Genomic DNA, 22,941 nt, shown 5'->3' on the forward strand with positions numbered 1-22,941 from the left:
GTCATGTGCAAAATATTTAGTCACTTATTGCAGGTTTCCCTTGTTTGGCAATGAATATTGTTTATTTATGAACAACAAATCATAGCTGCGGATGTACCTGAGAATACTGGGAAAAATTAAACACTACAGCATCCTTGCCTATTCCCCCAACCCAAGGTTTGAATTTTTTCTTGTGTTTCATTCCACCTCCAAATGCTTGGGCTTATGTTGCCTTAGTGTGACAGAGTTGGCTGTTTGTACAAAAGGCACCAGGAGCAGAAGAACAGCGACAAACTGTTAATTTGTTAGAAACCACAGCTTGAATAGTATAACATGTCAGACCTGGATGTTCAGTCAAAAAATGGAAGGCCTTGATATTAAAATACAAATAGACAAAAGGCAATTTTAAGGTTTTTGTATCATTAAATCTGCTGGTGTGCTCAACTAGTAGTTATCAGTTCTTTGTATATATGCCTTGTTGCTATGTCTTGTGTAATATCTTTATTGCTTGGGTTCAAAGTTTCAGATAGTGAGACATGAAATGGCCTGTCTTGGGGAAACATGCAAACAACATTTTTTTCTCTTGCTGTTGGACCTAACCAAGGGTGTGGTGAGCAAGTCTATACCAGGAAATAGCATGCTAGCTCTCCTGGCAGCTCAGGCTGCCAGCCTCATCATTTGCCTCCCTAAGTCTCTGTTGTCTGGTTCTGGGGAGTAACATGGGGGAGCCTGCACTGTAATTCATCTAATGACCCCTTATGGAGAAAGCTGGAGAGCAAGAGGAAGCAGCAGGCAGGCTCCAAAAGGACAGGGAGATAGAAAACAATGTCTGGCACCAGTCCGCACCTGCAACAAAATAGAAAATTTGGTGGCAAAAGTGTTGAAATCTGTCATGTCTTAGACAAATGCCAAATTCTGCAACAACAGAATAGCAGAGTCCATAGGGCCCTTGTTGAGGTGAAGGGGCAATTCATATCTCAGAGTTATTGTTTCAGGTTCTCTGCAGACTCAAGCAGGCATCACTGCATTGGCTATGCTCACAAAATATGTGGGCTGCAGCCTATAATGAATTTCTGATCTTCCAAGCATTGCTGCTCTCTTCTTTTTGTTTTTAAATTTAGGGCAGAGAGGGGAAGGAAGAAGCTTTTAGTTTTGGAATATAAATTCTGGTTGTTTTTCAGTTTCTGTCATAATCAAGTCATTTTGTTTTCTGTGGTATAGTTTCACAGTCAAATATCTGGGTCTGTTCCCAGTGCTAGGTTGGGGGAATAGAGCGCTATGCACCCTGTCTATTTTCGTAGTCTGACACATTTAAAAAAAAACACAACAAAATTCACATTTAAAAAAATTAAAAACACACTTTAAAAATATGTAAATTAACTGCATTCACTACCTATTTATTTTCAAACACATGCTTTGAATTCTGAAAAAAGTCATTGCAATTAAATTTTTATTTAGGACACTAGCCAGTTTCCACTGAAGATAATAGGGAGTCCCTTTATCTGATGTTTGGTGTGCCAGAATGAAAATTGCTCACTGGATGTATATATTGACCTGCTACATGGGAATTAGCTTAGCCTAGAGAGCATATCAAATGGGTCAATGAGAATTTTGCCCCGGTATCTGAGGATAAATTGACCTATTATGTGTGTCAGCCTATCTGTATTTTCTTTTTAAAGCTTATGGTTGGGAAATCTTTTTCATGTGTAAATAATGATCAGTCATGCAGCTATCTGATTGGCACACTTTTCCACAATTCATCTAAATAAATGTTGTCTTTAAAAATTTCCTTTTATTATCATTATTTATAAAAATGATAGCATGTATATGTGTATAAATAACACACACCTCTATATTCTGGCATCATGAAAATAATTCAGTTATTGTTCTTGCACTCATGAGTGATTGCTCTTCCTATATGACAAATGAATTAACAAATTACAATAACTAGAAGCAAATTAGTTGATTATCACTGACACCAGATTTTCAAACAGTTGGTGTCACAAATAAGGTATGTGCTGTAAGACGTCCACCAGCAGGAAACTCAGAAATGTTGGCTTCAATCCAAAACTTTGTCTCAAAAATAATTTGTAGATTGTATAGCTTGAAAGAAGATTTTCATCCTAGGAACTTCCAGAATTCTAGGGTGAGCAAAATAGATGATCCTTCTTTTGGAACACACCTTCTCCTATCCCCCCCCATCCCCCGACAAGCCCTTCCACCTCTGCCATGTCAAAATGATTTGGAGAGACTGGAACTGTGGCAAATGATTGTAAAGACAAAATTAGGGAGTCCACATTTATTACTTTCTAGTGACTTCCATATAAAATGTGTTGAGTTTATAGGTAAAATTATGTTTTCTATTTTCAAGCCCTACAAACTCAACCAGAAATCTCTGTTCTCTTGGATTCTCTTGTTGTTCTCCAGTAATAGAGATTCTGTAATTGGAACTTAGTTAGCATTCTGTTGCAGCTATGAGCCAGAACAAAATCTTGCTCATTTTCCCATAGGGGTGGGTGTATGGGGGTGTATGTGTATGTGTGTGTGTGGGGGGGGGGTGCACACAAAAGTATGGAGTAGTAACAATTTATTTTAGTCAGTGAAACACTTGGAATATAAACATGTTTATTGGTTTAGACGGTGCCACTTCTAGATAGACAAGGTGGGCGAGGTGTAATATCTTTTATTGGATCAACTTCTGTTGGTGAGAGAGACAAGCTTTTGCACTTACACAGAGCTCTTCTTCAGGCCAAGCTTGAACGCTTGTTGGTCTAATAAAAGATAGTACCTCACCCACCTTGTCTCGCTAATATCCTGGGACCACCATGGCTACAAAAACACTGCATACCACTTCTAGATAGTCACATTTCTGACCAGAACTTCAGTGTAACAACCTCTTTCTATAAAGGACTAATCCAGAAATCAGACTTTTATCTCCTAGCTAAGAAAGTCAGTGACAGGAAATCTATTGATGAACTTCTGAGTGGTGTTATTAGAAATGACAGAATCTGGAAGGACCAACCACAGTGATAAGGGTGTTTGAGTGAGCTTGGCTTGGGTGTCCCTCATCAACCAGTTGTTGCTAAAAGGAATGAAGTTTTAGCCATAATCTACAGTGTGTTAAGAGCAGTAATATTGAAGTTGTATCTGCAGTCAGTTAAGAATAGTTGAGATAGTTTTTAAACTATACATTTTATTTTGCACTATGCACAATTTGCCATGCTAGAGGAAGGCATGTAAGTCACTTTTTATTTATTTCATAACTGAGTGCCATGTGACCTTTCCCTTCTAAATATTTAGTCACAATTGTCTTATCTCATGAATTTTGTTCACAAGATCAAAAATGTTTAAAACTTCAAATATGAGCATACATTACTTTAGTGGAAGGGTTGGGGAAGAAGAAAGAGACATTTAACATACCCAGATGTTTTAGAGATCTCCTCCTGACCTGTACACCCAGCACATGATAAATTTTTAGTTTTCTCTAAGCTCAGTAGATTCTTTGGCTGAATCTTGTTGGGCTACTCATTCTTGGAATGTGCTTTTTATTTCAGTAAGTTGTAACCGGTTACAGCAGAATGAGTACTTATTGCATATTGTCTCCAAATCAAAGTAAGCAATGTGGTTTCAGTAAAATGTCATAGTTCAGAATAGCCATACAAATTGTACTGAGATTGATTACCTACCTATATAAGTGCCAGAGGTGTGCAAGGCATTTTACGACAAGGCCTGCATAAGATCCTGTGGCTAATATAATTCATACACATCAAAATTCATACACATCAACACATCATTAGTACATGAGTGGGTGGCTAAGGTAAGTAGAATGGAACTGATGGGGAAGTTCTTGGGAGACCATTTTTGTTTTAGTGTATGTAAACCCTGATTTGCAATTTCTTGAGTTATGTTAGGTTCTTGGTTCGTTTGTTTTATAATCCAGTCCTATTCAGGAGCAGGAGTGGCAATGGGGAGTGCCAGAGTGCAGACCAGCAATAAATTGGCAGGGATGTTGTATTTATACAATGAGTACATTTGGATATAACTGGTTGTCACAGATCCTAGCAAGCAATTCTTCCTGGCCACCCACTAGAACCAGTGTGAGAGGAATCAAAAGCCTCTGTGCTTGGGCTCTCCTGGGGTTTATTAAGCTTCTGGAGCCTCAGCAGGCTGCAGCACTGGCTCCTCCCTGGGCCTTTCTATCACATTTCCTGGGTACTGACCCTCAGTCTGCTATCACTCCTCAGAAATGGGGCTCCTCAGCCCACCTGTCCTAGGCTCCCAGGATTAGTGCTGGCCTGTGAGATACCCCAGTTACTCAAACACACACCTCTCCAAGAGCTCTACCCCAAAGGTGTGAAATTTCTGGTTATAGTTTAACTCTCTTAGGGGCACACAGCGGTTGTCAAGCAGTCAACACACACAAACTATGCACAGAGTCTAACAACTTCATGTTCTTTTATGGTTAAAGTACAATAGAGTACAGATTATACAAACCACAAACACTAAACGCATGTCCCCACCTCAGTTTCCTCACCACTCCAGGGCATTCTTTGGGGTTGGATTGTAGTCCCTTGGGGCCATCTGGATGCAGGAAAGCAGGTAGGGCTCCTTTGCCCTATGAGGCTCCTACATGCTGGGTGACCTCCTTCTCCTGGAGCCCATTACTCAGCTTCTGACCCCTTCTTTCTCTTGCCTCATGCTTCCTCTTCTTGTCTGACTCCCCTATTCCTGTGTATTTCTTTATTTTAACCCCTCTTGGTCACCTGATCTCTTTTGTTCCACTGCTTCTACCACCCCCACTATCTTTGGGGGTGTTAAGCTAAAACTCGATTTCTAAAACTTCAGCTACTTTATATCATGACCTTTGTGAGTTTGAGTACTATTGTTAACCTTAAGTATTTCCCACTTTCCCGGTCTTGTGTGTATCTGCTACAGGCCCTATCAGCAATAGTGGATCCACATGCATATAGGCACTCATAATACAGCAGTTCTTCATAATACAGCTTCATAAATCAATCTGAATTCATAAGTTGTACAGATATAGCCCTGATTCATCACACTTGTATGAAAATATTTAAACTAAAAACATATTAATTTTTTTAGCAGAGATTTCAAATGTACCATGCAGTGCTTCAAAATATATTCTTCAAAATTCTGCTCTCAAATCAGTCTCTGATCCATCCAGTGCATCTCTAATTGTGTATTCTGTCTCATAGGAACTCTACATGAGTAGGGAGAGTGGAATATAGGCTTTCACATCCATCCTGAAGTATGAGAGCAGAACTTCACCTTAAATGCTATACTCTAATCAGTGATTCCCAAACTTTATTCATTCACATTCAACCTTCAAATTTTTTTTGTGAAGTCAATATCAAGCTCGTGTACCACAGTTTGGAACCTCCGCTGTAAGAGATTAGCATGCTATAACTCCCCATTTTTGTTACTTCTTTAGACACAAGCAGGGCAAGGTGTTGAATGCAGACTAAATGTCTAGTAAGCAAGATCACAACTTGAATCCAGTTCATCCCTGTCTCAAAGATGTATTTCTAGTCTGTTGGAGTTGCAGATGCAAAATTCATATAGGCTGTATTTAACCCTTGGCTAATTTCATAGGTAGAACTACATTTAAGAGTGTGTTTTATTTGTCTCAATGTGTCTTATCATTGCTTCCTAATGACTGTCTTACAGACAGTAATTTTAGTATAAAATGGAAGTAGCAATACTTTCCTACCCAGAATGAGTGGGTTGAGGTTCAATTGGGGGTCAGTTTTGGTGAGCGAGGAAAAGTGTTTCTTTCCCAAACTCTGCCAGTGTGAGATACCTGTCACAGTTGATTATTCAGATCTTAATATTACAAAGCACTTTTCTTTCATTCATTCTTTGATCAGTAATATTTCCTTAATTATTTTTGTCTCAACAGAAAATTTTTAAAACTGGAGATTCTAACAAGGATGGGCAGCTGGACTTCGAAGAATTTATGCAGTATCTTAAAGACCATGAGAAGAAAATGAAACTAGCCTTTAAGAGTCTGGACAAAAACAATGATGGTATGTCTTTATAAAAGAAGAAAGAAAAATGTGTGGTGCCAATTACTGAACTAGATTTCAGAATAATTCAGTATAAAATGGTTATTTCCCCAAAACATTCAAGGACCTAAATATATTGTTTGTAATATGTAAATATTGTATGTAATAAATGGAGTATAAAGTTTGCTGAGAGGGAACTTGTATTGCTAATGTGGAACTTGTATCTTCTCCCATTAATTTCAATTGGAGTAGGAGCAGGCTCATAATTTTGATTGAGTATCCACATCATAGTCAAATGACTAATTATTCTCCTCCAGTTAACCTCCTTCAAGATGGTAGAACTAAGGAATTTTGCTCCGCAGCTGGAGGAGCTGTGAGGAGGTCTCTAGTTAGAAAATATATTTTTCCCTCTTTGATAGAGGGAGACTGACTCACTAGGTGTTTGTGATGCACTTATGTATTACAAATACTGAGCAGATATAATCCAATTATATATCATTTAGGACTTCAGTGTAAAAGTGTATTAAATGGTCTGTGCTGCTTTGTTTGTACTAAATGATAGTTTAAAGACTTTCCAAATCTTTAAGTAGAACAAAGATCATTGTCATGTGAGTTTACATAACGAGATCTGAAGAAGCTTTTAACTTGTACATATTTTCTTTTAATGCTTTAAGGAAAAATTGAAGCATCAGAGATTGTAGAGTCTCTCAAGTTATTGGGTATAAATATTTCAGAACAACAGGCAGAAAAGATTCTACAAAGGTCAGAAACCATTCTTATTTCTAGTCAGTGTTTGTGAGTTTGTGTATTCTTCAAATGATTGTTCATAAACATGTTTACATAATTCCAGATCAGATGTAAAAGGATAATTTTTTAAATCAAAGATAACTATTTATTGGCAAAGTAAAACACTGTCTAATTTTTATTTTCATATGCATTTAAGACTGAATCTGAGTTATGCTAATATTTAGGTATCACACCTATCTGCATAACCAACAGTAGTTGGCCTCCAGTTTAAGAATAGAAACATGATCTATTTTCATTTCTTAGTGAACTAAAGAGCCATGCATACCCTTCCAAAGGTGATAGTATAGTAGAATCCCTATTCTACTAAGTATTTGAGTTCATAAAATTGAAAGATTCATAAAATAGAACATCTCAAATTTACAGTAGGTATGGTGCATAAGTTGTAGTATGGTGCACTGCATTGTTTTCTTGTCCTGCAGAGTATGATTTCCAGTTCATGGAAGGCATTGGAAATGTGAAGGGATGTCAACTTGTTCTTCATTAACGTGACTTTTGTTATGTCCACTTACCCTTCCCCCCACCTCAGTTGGGAAAAATGGTTCATTTTACTGACCATTCATAAGATTGGTATCCACTGCTGTACATGGATTTTCACACTCTTGTGTGAGGACTGGTTTGCATGGGTTCACAGGACTTCATGTCTGAAAAAGTTTGCAGGTAGAGTGACCAGATATTTTATTTATTTTTACTATTTTCCAGACATAATTTAATATTTTGCATACTTTTGTTTTGTTTTATTTTCAGCATCGATGCTGATGGGACAATGTCAGTGGACTGGAATGAATGGCGGGATCACTTTTTATTTAACCCAGCAACAGACATTGAGGAAATAATCCGTTATTGGAAACATTCTACTGTAAGTTCAGCTTGTATTAAAGGAGATCTATTTTATGTAGCTGTGTGTGTGTGTGTGTGTGTGAGATTATCCTGCATCTTTGACTCCTCACCTGGATTCTGCTTCCAAATCCATCTCTGCCACAACTAATTTTAGAACTTCAAGCCTTCTGAGAGGCTTTAGACAGTTGGTATAGTTTGTTTTTTTTCCTCCCAGATGTGGTGTTCTTATCCCATCTTCCTGCCCCAAGTATCCTTGTGTGTGTATGAGTATTTAGTCCTGGATCAGTGAAAAGTCTAAGGTCCAGTATCTTGCCAACCATTAGGACTAGAAATAAGAATTTTGTCCCTTTGGAGAGGCCTCACAAAACAATGTCACACAATAGTAAATCCTTTTTCTAGTTACTGTGTGCATTTTATAACGGACTGTTGCTTTCATGTGATCATACAAGTTGGAGAAGTATTTTAGCTGTTTCAAAATATTGGTATTGTGTTAGCAGTTTCATTTAACTAGCAATTTTATCATAAAGTTCACAAAATTGCTATTTTAATGTAGACTCTAGATGAGTGTTTGCACACATACATGTGCATGCTCTCTCCAGAATTTTAAGTAAGAGTAGAATACGTAATGGCAGGAAGTAATGCACTACATTTGTCTCAGCCTTGGTAAGTCCAATTCCTCAAGAGTTGAGATCTTATTAAATTAATAATTCTTTGATATGCAAGCAATGCGAAGTTATAGGTAACACTCCAGTGAAATATTGCATGTGCACAGATAAATAATTTGACAGAATGAACTTTCCTGTAAATGATCAGGGTAAGACCACATGGCTAAAAACTGTAATTACTTTAAATATAATGAGATCATTTGAATCCTGAAGGATCTGTCAGCCTTTTCATGATAAAAACTTGCTTATAGGTGTTTACAGTTTTGGTTGATTTGCAGTACATAGTCCCAACCCGAGAATAATTTTATAGTTAAAAGTTGGAGGAGAATAGTCTTTGACCTTTTTTAAGCTATGAAACTGTAAGAAGAAAACAACGATTCATAGTTTTCTATTTTAAAACCAGGCTAAACATATATGCCTGCCCTGGTTGAATTCACAGTGGGAGTATCACATGGTGGTTAACATCCAGCTATCCTCTTAGATGACTCGCCAAAAGAAAACATGAGGCAAATATATGAAATTGGATAGTTCTGAGTCTATACTATTTAGTGAAAAACGCCCAAGACTTTTTCTGTTTCTTAAATGCTGAAAATTATAAGTTCTTTTTCTGGTTATTATGGAACCTCCTCATCTAATCCTAAATATTCAGTTTAGAAGTGTTCCATGAGATCTACAATTGTTGCAGTTGGCCTACTGTGAGAACTTGGAACCAGTTACCACAGCAATACAGGGGGTGCCCTACATAGCCAAAATGTTTGAAATCTTGTTTCAGTTTCTCATGGTAACAGCCTTTTGAAAACTCTTTTTATTTTAAAATTGAAGGCTCTTAGTTGTGATTGGACTCTGGTGAGCAGGAATCTAAATAGCATAGGAGTGTTGTGGGCTGGCTATTGTAATGTTTATACAGTAAAATCCCAAAAGGTGACTTTAGCTTTTTCTTTTTCTTAGGCTTAGTTGTAAGGTGATATTAATGTCCAGTGCATATAAGGCCAAATTCTGGCAGGTGCTATTAATATAGGCACAAACTAGAACACCCAGTCAACATTTTCAATAGTGACTGGTGATTTGGGGGGGCTCCATTTTGGGTGTCCAACTGGAAACCCCTTAAAGGGGCCAGATTATCATGGCTGGTCTACACTTAAAAGTTAGCTTGGCTTAACTACAATTGCTCAGGGCTGTGAAAAATTTCATGCCCTGTGCAATGTAATTAAGCCAACCCAAGCCCCGGTGTAGACATTGGTAGGTCGACAGAATTCGGTTGGAGAGGTGGATTTTCTACAGCAATGGAAGAACTCTTTCTGTTGCTGTAGTAAGTGTGTCTATGCTACAGTGGCACAGCTGTAGCTGTGCTGATATAGTGTTTCTAGTGTAGGCATACTCTGAGTGTTGAGCACCCACCCTTTGGGAATCAGGCCCTTTTAAGAGGTCTCTAATTAGGCACCCAAAATCACTCATCACTTTCAAAAATGTATGTCTCAACATGCTAGGCACTATCCAGATGCAGAGAGAGAGTTCCTGCCCAGAAGAGCTTTTGCAGTCTAAATAAACAAGACAAAACGCTACATAGTGTACTATCTCCATTTTACAGATTGGGGGGGGACTTGCGGCATTAAGAGTGGTAGCATCTAAAATTAAATTCAGCAACAGTATAAATATAACTCACTTTATTAAAGGAAAAAAATTAATCCTCCCACTCCCCAGCTACTTTGGCAGTAATTGCTTTCTCTTATTGGAAAGATTTTTCGCTCTCTCTTTTTAATGGCAAATGTAACTCTCATGGGAAACTGGATTTGTAGTATTAAATGGTGAAGTCCCTCTAATTTTTTATTATTACATATATGATATGATGAAAATGAAGGTGTGGTATTTAAGTTTATTTATAAAAATCCATAGCCTTCTGTCATGGGAAACCTTACCCCTGTCGCCTTTGGTAATGTTCATTGTTGTTCAAGTTGAACAGTAAGTATTTTAAACTAAACACACATCTGGCAGGGAGATTTCAGACTTTCACAACTGAAGGATAGTCATAATGTCTCTTCAAAACAATCAGTAAAATTGTTGGTTGGAACAAGAAAGATCATAATGGATTAGTGAAATGAATCATATAATTAGGTGCTATATTAATTTATCAATAGAAAGCTATTTTTAAATGTGTGTGTCTGTAAAATACATGAATAAATTACCTTGAATGATTAATCTCTTGACAACATCTTTAAGAGATTATCAAACTAATCCGTAAAGGCTGCCTGGATGAAAGGTTAGTAGCATGTAAGCATTTTGGACTTGGACACTGTCTGGAAAGCTTTACTGAGCTTGACAAAATGTCTTCATTACAGCTATGCTCAAGAAAGGAGTTTGTCATAATTTTTAATGATGATGGTGCTGTCTTTGAAATGGTGGGTTTTGGGTGGTGGTGTTCTAAATACATTTAAAGGGAACAAAGGGTCACTTTTGATTTTTGTTGTATAGAATTGGTCTTACTGGAATTTATAACAATGGAATGAAATTACAGTATGTACATTACAGGTTATTGATGGCTATTTTTATGTCTTTAACGTAACTTTTTTATACACTGTCATTTGGTACGGTATCTATTTGTAGTCAAGCCCGTGTCAGAACTATCAGTAAAATCACTAAGTAGATGAAATAGGAAATATAGTCATTGCCCCTTTCTGCTTTGCATTGTGACAGGTGTTGGATATAGGAGATAGCTTGACTATCCCAGATGAATTCACAGAGGAAGAGAAAAAGTCTGGGCAATGGTGGAGACAGCTGTTATCAGGAGGAGTGGCTGGTGCTGTTTCTCGAACAGGTACAGCACCACTAGATCGCCTTAAAGTCATGATGCAGGTGAGTTGCAACACTTAAGCAACTTTAAATTCTGGTAAATCACTTTTCCCATTGAGAATAATCTGGGCCATCTTGTGGCAGTTTTTTAGAGGAGTTCCAGCTGGCTGGGAGTTCTTGCAAACTAATAGCAGAATATATCGTCTTACTTCTAGAGAGGCTCTCATTGTGCTTTTAAAACTGTTTCATAATTTGTATTGACTTAGGTCCTGATCCGCAAAGATAAACTACACCTAACTAGTCCTGTGGGCATAGTGGTTTGTAGGGTTAGGCCCTAATTTGTAGATGTCTTTTGCACCCTGATGCTTACATGTTTGTTTTATGCATTTTGCTGCTTTTTTAAAGAATTCAAATGATGCATTTTTGTAAGGAGACTTGCTTTGTGGTGTGTTGTGGTACAGATATTATATTAAATATGTTCCCTTTTGATATCTAAAATGATTAATAAAAGGCGGATACTGAAAAATACATCTACCCTATCAAAATCGGTTGTGCTGGTATAAACTACAATAGTGTATTAAGATCAGCAATAAATTTCACACTTTTTACACGCTTTCCAGACATTTTTCAAAATCACAGGATTTTAAACAGTAGCTTGCTTTATGTTTTCTGAGTCTGCCATATAGAAAGTACTACTCAATCTAAAAAGCACATTATGTAGTGTTTCTATAGTATGCCTTTTAAGGAATATATTGCATTTCTCTTGATAATGAGCATTTGTATTCCCTTTTGAGCCAGTAGCTAATTTGGAAGAAATATCACAAATGAAAGATTGGAATATTGTTATTATAGTGTTAGCTTTCAAGAAATACAACAGATAATGTTAATGATGTGAAAACAATCCTTAGTTTACAGTCATATTGCAGCATCTCAGATTGACTACAGCTATTCAGTTATGAGACCAGTAATTATACTGTCTGTCTTCTAGGGATTTTTGACTTAAGTATTTACTAAAACAGTTATCCTTTGTTGCTTAAAAATGAGTCCTATATTCAATCTAAGCATTTCTTTTTCTTACTGTGGTTAATAGGTTCATAGTTCAAAGTCAAATAAAATGAATATATCAAATGGCCTTAAGCAGATGGTGAAAGAAGGAGGCGTCCGTTCCCTTTGGAGGGGAAATGGTGTGAATGTCATTAAAATCGCACCTGAAACAGCTGTTAAGTTCTGGGCATATGAACAGGTAATGTGTCACATCAAGGTGATGAACACTAAATACTGAAAAACAAACAGAATGCAAATGATGATGAAAATATATATAATGGTTTTATTGATCACAGTTAAAATAGTCTTATGACTGGTTAATAAAATATTTGAGTAATGTGGATTATTACTGTTGTACTGTGAACAATGTAGGAAAGAAATCAAATTCACATCATATGAGTTTAAAGCTACCTACTTATCTATATAACTTTTTGTGGAGAGGTGCTCTAATTGTAAATACTTCAGTTGTACTTTCTAAATGGTAACCACATAAAAATCTAGCATGTTGTATTAGCCTAACACATACCCATGTACAGGATTTCTTTAAAGTCAAATGTCAATGTGCTGCAGTAAGATGCCCTCAGCATGGATTTCAGCATTATATTTACCTCTGAATCAGCTTTACACAACATATTAAAGGCCTGATCCTCCTTTGGAATAGAGATCTCCCTGCGGTCACAGTTTTAGTTTGAAATTCTAGAACACCCGGTGACTGATCTTTGCTTTCTCATCTGTGAAGATGGCAGAGTCTTGCTAGGGCCGGAAGTAAGAGCAAAGTAATGTACAATACATCAACACTCTTCTATGCTGTAAACAAATAACCCCAAACCCAAAATCTATTTTAAAAAATTATCCTTTGAGTATAGGATATCTGATTTACAACTTCTGATGAGAGGTTGTAGTTTGCTCTAATGTGCAGTTATTGCTTACCTCCCTCAGTACATTACTTCTTACTTCAGCTTATCCGTAACTGATACTGCAGTCTAGTCTTTGTTCTGCCTGAGTAGTTGTATTTGACTGCCTACAGCAAGTGATATGGTGCACATAAGGCCTAATTCTCCATTCCTTGGGTACCCATTCACTTAAGTTGGAGTTCTGGTTATGCAAGGAATGCGGGGTTCTCATCTGTTATAAAAGTGCAACCATATAGGTATTGAATGACCAAAACCCAACATTTCTGCAGAGTTAGGGTTGCTTAGTGATATGCCATCCCATTGCAGAATGTTGAGTGAATCGAAACTGAAACTTCTGAAAACCCGGAAATGCAGAGTTAAGGCGTTCAACCTTTAAGTCTGCCCTCCTTCAGCAGTTCCCCAATTCATCCCATTAACACATGTACTGCGCCTCCTTTCCCTAATGCCTCCTTTCCTAGATACATTCATGGAGGATAGGTCTATTAGTGTTTATTAGCCAGGATGGGCAGGGATGGTGTCCCTAGCCTCTGTTTGCCAGAAGCTGGGAATGGGCAACAGGGGATGGATCACTTGATGATAACCTGTTCTGTTCATTCCCTTTGGAGCACCTGGCATTGGCTACTGTCGGAAGACAGGATACTGAGCTAGATGGACCTTTGGTCTGACCTAGTGTGGCAGTTCTTATGTTCTTAAGGATTCACATGTCTAATTCCACTTTGAGTATATTCCCCCCAAAATAAAACTGCCACTCATGACTCTCAAATGGTAGCACTACATCCGCTCAGTTCAAAATTCCTTTTGTGGTATGTGGGTGCTTGTGATTAACTTATCCTTAGTTATGTTAATTGAAGTATGACTTTGCAGCAGTCAAACAGAATGAGCTCTGATTCATCCAGTGATTAGTAACGTTCAGTTTAACAGTACAGAGCAGCAGAAGGAAACTTTTTTTAAGACAACCTGGGAACCTCTTTGTCAAATGACCCCAAATTTGAATCCCTAGCTCTACCCTGTGCCCTCATGAGAGACACCAAATTTTCAAACCAACCTGACTAACCATTCAAATTTCAGAGTACTTAGAAGACTTGAGCTTTAAAGCATATAAAATGGTGTGAATTAAAATCCTCTAGCTGCTTTTCTGTATTGGTACATGTGCGTAGTAAAAATGTGTATTTTCTTAAACACCATTCTCAGTTTGGGTCCCTCAAAGACTGTGTGCACGCAAAGCACTACCTTGGGTAAAACTTGAGAGATCGAGACCATTTTGACCCTCATCACATCAATAGCTTGATCTCTAGCTCTCCTCCCTCCCAAACCCCCCCAAACTTTTTTTTAAAAAGGCTGTTTTTTCTCAGGCTTGTATGTCCGGGCCCCCTGGCACAAATGATTCTAAATGTGGGTCCCTAATCCTACCCTGTACGCTCCTGAGGCATACCAAATTTCAAAGACTAATCAAGTCAATTTTAGAGGATTTAGAAAGGTTGACCTTTAAACCAGTGTCTTGGGGCAAACTTAACTATAGTGGTGCTCCTCTGCCACTATAGTATGGGCAGAATTGATCCCACTCAGTGGGACCAAATGTAAAGGACTTTTACAGGCTGGAAGATCTATGTTTTTATAAATCATTACACATAGAATTGGAATGTAAATATTTTTAAGTTGTGTTAATTGGACATCTATAATGCAAACTTCAAGGGAAAACCTCATGTCATATTTCTGCTTCTGCTGGGGGATTCTACCTGCCTCAGAAAGATGTGTGATATATTTGTCTTTATGTATTTTACCTACACAGTATAAGAAGCTATTTGCTAATGAAGATGGAAAGATAGGGACCGTTGAAAGATTTGTATCTGGTTCTTTGGCTGGGGCAACAGCACAAACCTCTATTTATCCTATGGAGGTAAGCAAGAGAGGACTGGTCTCCCATTGAAGTCAGTGCCAAAAATCCTGTTGACTGCACCAAGAGCAAGATAAGGCTTTTTGTGGAAACATTAAAGGAGTTCTGCCGACATCACAGCTTTCACTTGCATTCTGTAGATTTACTCCTTCAGAATCACACCATAATGCTACCTGACACTTTCTGGGATACAACATGGCATGTTCTATACTTAGAATTTCTGGTGTTTAGGGTTATGTGGGGTTTTGCTATTTTCTGATTTTTTTTTTTTAATTTAAATTATGTCATTTAAAAAAACAAACCCAAACCACCATGTGCATACGTGTTGGGGGTTGTGTTCTTTCTCTTTTAAAATATTAGAAATTTGGTTGTCACAGATTGCATGCTAAGTCTCTAAGTCTGGAAATTATCTTTGTTCAGCAGAACATTTCAGTGTGTATTTAAGTCCCATGAAGTAAAAGACTTAAGCATATGCTTAATGTTAAGTGTGTGCTTAAATACTTCCCTAAATGTGGCCCTGCCACTGGGACTGGTCCTCTAAGGGGCAGGCATCTAGCCTGACAGGCTTTGCTAAGGCAAACAAGCCAATCCAGATCCACCTGTGGATAGTTAATTGGATGAGCAGCTGTGTGGGGTAATTAATTAATAAAGGAACACTTGGTTTATAAATGGTTCTGAGGGTCAGGCAGGAGACGAGAACATAGAGAGGAAGCTCCTGGGAAGAGAACTCTTCAGAGGAGCTGGGTAGGAAGCTACGTGCAGTGGTAGCAGAGGCTCCTGGAGAGAGGAACAGTCCCCAAAACATAGAGAGACAGCTCCAGAGGGGAGAGACTACAAAGCTCTTGAGGCAGAGAGGCCTGGGAGATACCATGAGATCACAGAGGAGAGACTGCACAACTCCAGGCAAAGGAGAAGACTGGGAACTTAGGGGAGGAGAAGGCTTGTTTACACACTGTTTGGTGGTTGATTAAATAAACAAAATCCCTGAAGGGGCATTGCTCATTGTATATAAGTATCACTGAACTCATTGAAAAACCACTAGGGGGAACTGAGGCAGAAATGTAACTGAAGTTCTACACCAGACCACCAGGGGAAACTCCTTTGGTGAGTACCTGCCATTACTGGGTCCAAGACCCTGGCATGGGGTGAGCAGGCCTTGCCTGCAACAGAACCAATATAGTGCTGCTGTGCAGAGTTGGGGTTAGATTTAGGTAGCCCGTGCAGATGAAGTTAAGCTACCTCTGTTGGATTTCCTTGCACTATGGGCAGGGTTGGCAGATTGATCTGCTCCTCTGTGGAGTCACTGCTATTATTCCTCCATTCAACAGGTAGCGGCCTGCAGAACAGTATTGCGACAATTTTTCCAGCCTCAAGAATAGAATAATAGCTCCAGAGTGACTATTTTTCATTCTGCAGCCTGGGTAGAAGATCCATTCCCTCTCCCTAAAAGATTAATTACTCTTGTAGCACACAGCATGGTTGCCCATGCTCTGTGCTGGGACCAGGATTTAGCAAGATTTGAAACTGATATAAATAGTGACTCACCCTGAACTCTTTCTGATAAGGAGTGTCTCTCTGTGGGGATAAAAAAAACAATGGCATTCTACACACTGTGGTGGAGTTTGTTTTTTTTAGTTAAGTCATTATTGTCCTTAGAAAATCAAGTCACAGCTGGTTTCTAAGCACATAGAATAAAGCAACCAAATGTTACAGTGTTGGTCCTTTTATATTCAAGTGGCGTACTACACAAGAATGGATGTGGAGGTATGTAGGCCCTGTTCTACAATAAGGCCTGGTCTATACTTAAAATTTAGATTGATATAGCTACATTGCTCAGGGGTGTAAAAAACTCACATCCCTGAGCGCCATAATGATGCTGATGTAACCCTGCTGTAGATGTGGCTAGGTCAGTGGAAGCCTTCTTCATTGACATAGCTACTGGTGCTCAGAGAGGTGGATTACTTACAATGACAGAAAAACGCTTCCATCTCTGTAGAGAGCGTCTGCACTGTGGCGCTGCAGTGGTATAACTACAGGTCTGTAGCTGTGCCGCTGTAGCACTCGTCACATAGAAAAGCCCTAAGATATTCTCATCTTCCTAACGGTGCCAGAGTATTGCAGTAAAGCTGGTTTTTACGGTGTTCCTGGCCAAGATTGTATGCTGAAGTGCCAGATATCACATATGGGAGCCATCTCTTATGAGACTTCCAAGCAGGCCAAATTCCTGCTCAGGGAATTCCCTTGGCAGTTTCATTTGAACATGGTGTTCTTCGCTCCCTATCTTGCAATGCTGGTGTAAAGTCACAGGCCCTGTTAAACAGCTGTTGTGTTGCATTTCAGTAGTGAGTGAAGTGATCCCTGTATATCCCTTAATTATCTCAAAAGGATGTCATGAATCTTCTTTAATGTTTGTAATATGATTTGCAATCCTCAGTTGAAAAGCTTAATCCAATGAAGCCTTAGAAGGAATTAGTTCATGTTCCTGCATAGTCTTTGCTTTTTAAATGCTAATTTCACATTTGTTCTTAGGCTAAGCACCAGCCCTAATGAGAGGCTCTAGATATCTTTGTTTTTAAAAAATTGTCTCTCTTGAACATGAGAAGGGGAAAAAAAGGCAAATCACAACTTTCATCTTACTCTGATTTTGACTAAAAAAATATACCCTGTTCCTTCACAACCATAAGTTTGTTAGGTGGACTATTCCTCTTACAAATGATAAAACTCTGAAAAAACTAATGCTAACCAAACCTTAACTCTCGTTGTTTATAAAGGAGACTTTAAGTAGCAAATGCAAAGAGGTTCACTTTTTGGAAATAGAAACTTATGAGTACGCAAAGATTTGTTGTGCCTATATGTAAGCTGGGTCGTGACCTGTCAAATAATTAATTCTACATTTCTTCTACCTTCAGGTCTTAAAGACCAGACTGGCAGTGGGTAAAACAGGACAATACTCTGGGATGTTTGACTGTGCTAGGAAGATTTTAAAAAGAGAAGGGTTGACAGCCTTTTACAAAGGTTATGTACCCAACATTCTGGGCATAATTCCTTATGCTGGTATAGACCTGGCTGTCTATGAGGTCAGTTTGTTTACTTGATGCATGTATTATTTCTTTAGACACACAAAAATGTAATCTGCCCTCTCCATTACCTTCTTAAAATATGTATCATTCACTCACATCTGTAACTTACTTGTAGTTATACTTATTTGAGAATTTAAAAAATATCCGCTGTAGTATGCTCAGGGCTGGTTTTTCACATCTTTTTCCTTACTGTGTTACAGTATTGCCAACCCTATGATTCAAAAATCATGAGTCAGACCCACCAAAATCGTGAGATTCCCTCAGAATCATGAGTGGTTTTTGTTTTAAATTTATATTGTGGTTTGGTCTGTCTGGATTTGTGATGATTTTGGCTCCCACTGTGGGAGCTCTCACACCCACATCTGCTCCTTCTGCAGCTCCAGGGGTTCATTACCCCTTCTCTGAGGCCTGTGGGGACTCAGCGGCAATGGAGTCCTCTCCTCCTCCTTCCCAGGCCTGGTGTTGCAGGGAGGGAGATAGGAGGGGAGAGGAGCAGAGGAGTGATGTTATTGCTTAGAGGAAGGACACTGGGGAAGAGAGAGCAGAAGTATTCTGAGCTGCTGAGCTTTTTGTGTCCCTCTCCATTCCTGTGAGAACCACTTTGGCTCCTGAGGGGTGGGGAGAGAGCAAGCTCTGCTTGCTTCCTGCAGCAATCCTGAATCGCTGCCCTTCCCAGGAGGCAGGTGAGTGGAGAAGGCAGCAGATCGGGGGGTGAGGATGGGGGGCATATGCTTAAGTGTTTGTTGGATTGAGGCAGAGCACTCAACACATAGCAGGATCAAGCCCATGAATGCATTTGGAATATTTTTATGGAGGCAAAGGAGCACCTTAATATTGATAGCTATAAAGTCTGCTTAACCATCTAGTGTAAATTTTAATATACCTCTTATTCATATCCATTTATGTTTTCCTGACAGGCTTTGAAGACTGCTTGGCTAGATCATTATGCATCAGACTCTGCTAACCCTGGTGTCTTTGTGTTGCTCGGATGTGGTACTGTCTCCAGCACTTGTGGTCAGTTAGCCAGCTACCCTCTTGCTCTCATCAGAACTCGCATGCAGGCTCAAGGTGAGAATTGGGATTTGGGTTTGGGAAGAATATCTTTTAAAGGTATTTATAATTTGGAGAATGCTCCCTACTTAGTAGGCCAGTTTTTAAGGTGTCTAATACCATACTGACCTTGCCCATCTAAACTTTTGATTGGCTTTGTTGGTTGTTGACACAACCTTCATGTTACAGATTCCAGATTCTTTGTGTTTTTAATATTTATATTTTATAGATTTGTGTCAATCACCTTATGTATTTTAACCCATTTATGGAGTTCCCATCACAAACTATGCAAAGACCATATTGTAAAATCAAAGGACAAAGCTGAAATTAAAATAAAGAAAGAAAGAAAGCACTAACCACCAGAGCAAATGCATGGCCAGAGGAGACCAAAGAATTTGGTGTAGAGGAAAGCTCTGTGACCTTCAAGGAAAATAAATCCACCACTGAAAAAGGGTCACTTTTACTAACTGTTGCAAATAAGTGAGTAGAAAGGTAGTAGAAGCTGCATGGAAGTGCAAGGTCTCAGACAGGAGAGGATAGATCAACAGGACAGATAGAACTTCCAGCATGTTGTTAAGGCAACCAGCAAGGTATTATTCTTGTGGACCTTTCATGGGAGTGAGTTCCAAGGCCCACGTCTGCAGCTGAAAGAGACTTGCCCCAAACTTAGCGACTTAGAGCAGACCTTGCTGTGCTAGGAAATAGTATTGAGAAGAGACTGTACCAAGTCCATAGGGTTAGAGGTGATAAGTTGTGCATCTGTGTAGTGAGGAGCTTTATGTGATTAGAATATTAACATCACTAGAACTGCTGAATGATGGAGATTGCTATCTTCCTTTTCTTTTCTAGCACTGTTGGAAGGAGCCCCACAGCTAAACATGGTTGGACTCTTTCAAAGGATAATTGCTAACGAAGGAATCCTAGGACTTTATAGGGGCATAGGCCCAAACTTCATGAAAGTGCTTCCGGCTGTCAGCATCAGCTATGTGGTTTATGAAAAAATGAAACAAAATTTGGGAATAGCATGAAAAGAAGGAAAAAGCTGATAAGCCTCTAGCCTTCTCAGGAATATTCAAACCAAAAGGATTTCTCAAATAAATGATTTGTTCTTGTTTGTAATTGGAGAACAGATCACTGTGCAAAGAAGCTGTGGTTTTGTTTTCCGCCCAAGTTGGAAGGAACTTCCTTAGTTTCTAAACCCCATCCCCAAACTGCTATCAATATAGTATGGATTTTAAAAATAAAAAAAACACAGCATCTTTAAATCAGCTACAAGTTAAAAGACTATCAGGAAACCACCTGTGGTTTAGCTCTTGGCTCTTTTTTTTTCTTTTTTTTTTGTAATTACTGCTCTCTTAAATATGCATTTGATTGGGCTGAAGCCACATTTGGGAAAAGTGTTTACTGCATTGGTATTAAAACACGTAGATTTGTGTCACCATCTTGTACTCAAGCAATTCACAGCTATCCTTTTGCACTTACTATCTGTAAAGGCAATATTGATTTTTTGATAAACTGTTAAAATAAGTCCTGGGAAAACATTGCCTTAGAGGCAGGTAAGACTAGAACACCATATTAAACTGTCTCCTGATAGTTTTTCTTTTAGGATGACAAAATGTTTGGCTTTTATTCCTCTGTTTTTCCTCTAAAGAAATGAAAGTGCAAGGGGATGTTGTTCTATGACATCAGAATACCTCAAACTGAGTTAAATGCTACGTTTTTATGGTACAGTCACAATGACCTTCATAGCTCATTTCACTGGGCTGCTTTCCACTTAATTTATAAATGCTGGCAGCATTAGCCAAGATTGCCTTGGTTCTTGATGCAAGTTTTATAGGATCATAATAGCAACAGAAAAGAACTACTGGATCACTAAACTCCCTGTAAGCGCAGGTTACAGTTCCAGGATAAAGGAAGTATCTAATATAAAATTGATGCTGCATTAGGTCTTGGCTGTAATAATTGGAGTGTACCAAAACAAGCAAATTAGCAAAGGTCACACGGCTGATTATTGGGAGGCTTTTGAATGATTTTTCTCAGTGGGGTTTGGAATGCTGTCGTCCTCCTACTAGAGTCTGAGGACTCATTTGTTTCCCCTTCAGAATGGTTGCAGTTCAACAACATCCTTCTAGTTGTAATACTGGAGGGGTAGTTACTGTTGAAGTGTGGGGCACTCTCTCTCCCCACCTACCGAAGCTGAAGGGCTGAGAGCACTGGCTCAGGGAGTCAGACTCGGACCAGAAAATGAGATGAGGTTGCCAAGTGGCTAGGCAGGACACCACAATCAGAACATTAAAGTGGTCCTTGGTTTTTATATTAATGTGGAAAAATACAAACAAAGCAGTCAAAGAGCCCAAGAACTCATTTTTGATAAGTCATTTATTTTACAGTTTCTCCCATATATGGGATGGATATTTTAATGTACAGACACTTTGTAAATGGCTTCCCCACTAAGGTATACTTCAGTTGCTTGCTGGCCTGAACGCTGGCACAATATAACTGTTTTTGTAGCGTTAATTTGCACTAATTCCATGGGTGGGCAGACAGAACAGACAGAATTTGGCCTTTTATGTAAGACACACACAAGGGGTAACCATTTTTCATTCTTGATCTTATAAATCCTGTGAGTTAATCTGGTGATATTATAAAATGGCAGCTTTCTTTGGGTTTACCTTTGTTAACCTGCCCTCTAGTTTATGCACTTCTTTTAAAAGCCAGAATCTATCGCTTTACAGCAGGTATTATGGTGCTTATGTACAATGTCTTTATGATCTGATTGTCCATGTTCTTTTTGTCTTTGCCAATCCCTTTGTACCTGCATATAATTCATGGGATCCAGTTTTGTTTTTCAATTATCCCTTTGACTGTAACAGATATATTCTTTATGCAATGTAAAGATGACCTAAGCAGCACCTGTTGTGTAGCAGAGTCAGTCCATTTTGTTAATATTTTGTATAAGTGCCATTATGAGTGTTCAGTTGTGGTGGGGACACTTTCAACTGCCAAAGAACATGAGACCAGTTGAGTTTTAACTTTTCACCATGTGCCTCTGACGGGATGTGTTCAAATTATGTATTCTTAGTCTATGTACTGAAAAAAGCTGATGATCACTTTTATAGATCTGTAAAACTACCAGTTTATAATAAATGTTTGTTTCCTAATCTGTCTGGGATGTATTATGTTTTTCATGGTTTGAAAGACAGATGTCCAAAAGTGACAATTCCCTTAACTCCAGAACGGTGTGTGTGCTTTAATGTCAAATGAAAGACAAAACAGCTCTAGCCAAAAATTAGTACTGAAATCAGTGTACCCTGTACCCATTACAATGGTATCTGAACACCTATTTTAGCATTTAAAGGCTGTGTCCTGGCTACACTACAGAATCAACTGTCAGGAGTCCCAACTGAAGTATTAACACTGTTCCATCTTGCAATGTAGATGGGGAAAAAGCAAAGTATCCAAAGTCTTGATCCTTAGCACAGTTCAATGGACACTGTGAAACCATGATTTGGTATGGTCTACTCTGCAAGATGAAAGAGCATTTTACTTGTCAAAGGACAGCCATATTTGTAAGAGTGACTTAACGTAGCTGATGCTTGTTGTAAACTTTGTGCTTGTCCGTCTTTAATTTAAAGCTAGCTTAGAAAGTGAAGGATCAGTATATACAGCATTTTCAGAACAACTGGCTTCATTTCCACTGTACACTTAAAGGGTTTGTTTGTCCAGTTAAGCATGGAACAAATAGCCAGCATAAAGAATTCCTTTTGATGCCGCAGTCTTTCACATCACTCTTCTCCTTCTAAAGGTTGAAATTCTATGGGAAGAAGCCTCCCAAAATTTGAATGTCACTCAATCCCT

At 38.6% G+C, this 22,941-nt stretch overlaps 1 protein-coding gene across 1 annotated transcript in view; it reads left to right on the top strand.

Annotated features, from left to right (window-relative positions):
* SLC25A24 (solute carrier family 25 member 24) overlaps nucleotides 1–22,244 on the top strand; it is a 35,902-nt gene extending 13,658 nt beyond the window's left edge. Inside the window, exons 2-10 of the mRNA XM_048861591.2 lie at nucleotides 5,900–6,026; nucleotides 6,680–6,767; nucleotides 7,557–7,668; nucleotides 11,006–11,164; nucleotides 12,192–12,344; nucleotides 14,849–14,956; nucleotides 17,863–18,030; nucleotides 18,951–19,101; nucleotides 19,933–22,244. Of these exons, the coding sequence (XP_048717548.2) occupies nucleotides 5,900–6,026; nucleotides 6,680–6,767; nucleotides 7,557–7,668; nucleotides 11,006–11,164; nucleotides 12,192–12,344; nucleotides 14,849–14,956; nucleotides 17,863–18,030; nucleotides 18,951–19,101; nucleotides 19,933–20,111 (1,245 nt within the window). The 3' untranslated portion in view covers nucleotides 20,112–22,244. The remainder of the gene's footprint in view (nucleotides 1–5,899; nucleotides 6,027–6,679; nucleotides 6,768–7,556; nucleotides 7,669–11,005; nucleotides 11,165–12,191; nucleotides 12,345–14,848; nucleotides 14,957–17,862; nucleotides 18,031–18,950; nucleotides 19,102–19,932) is intronic.
* The last annotated feature ends 697 nt before the right edge of the window (nucleotides 22,245–22,941 follow it).

The sequence above is a fragment of the Caretta caretta genome, chromosome 8 (assembly GCF_965140235.1).
Source record: "Caretta caretta isolate rCarCar2 chromosome 8, rCarCar1.hap1, whole genome shotgun sequence".
Classification (NCBI taxonomy): Eukaryota; Metazoa; Chordata; order Testudines; family Cheloniidae; genus Caretta; species Caretta caretta.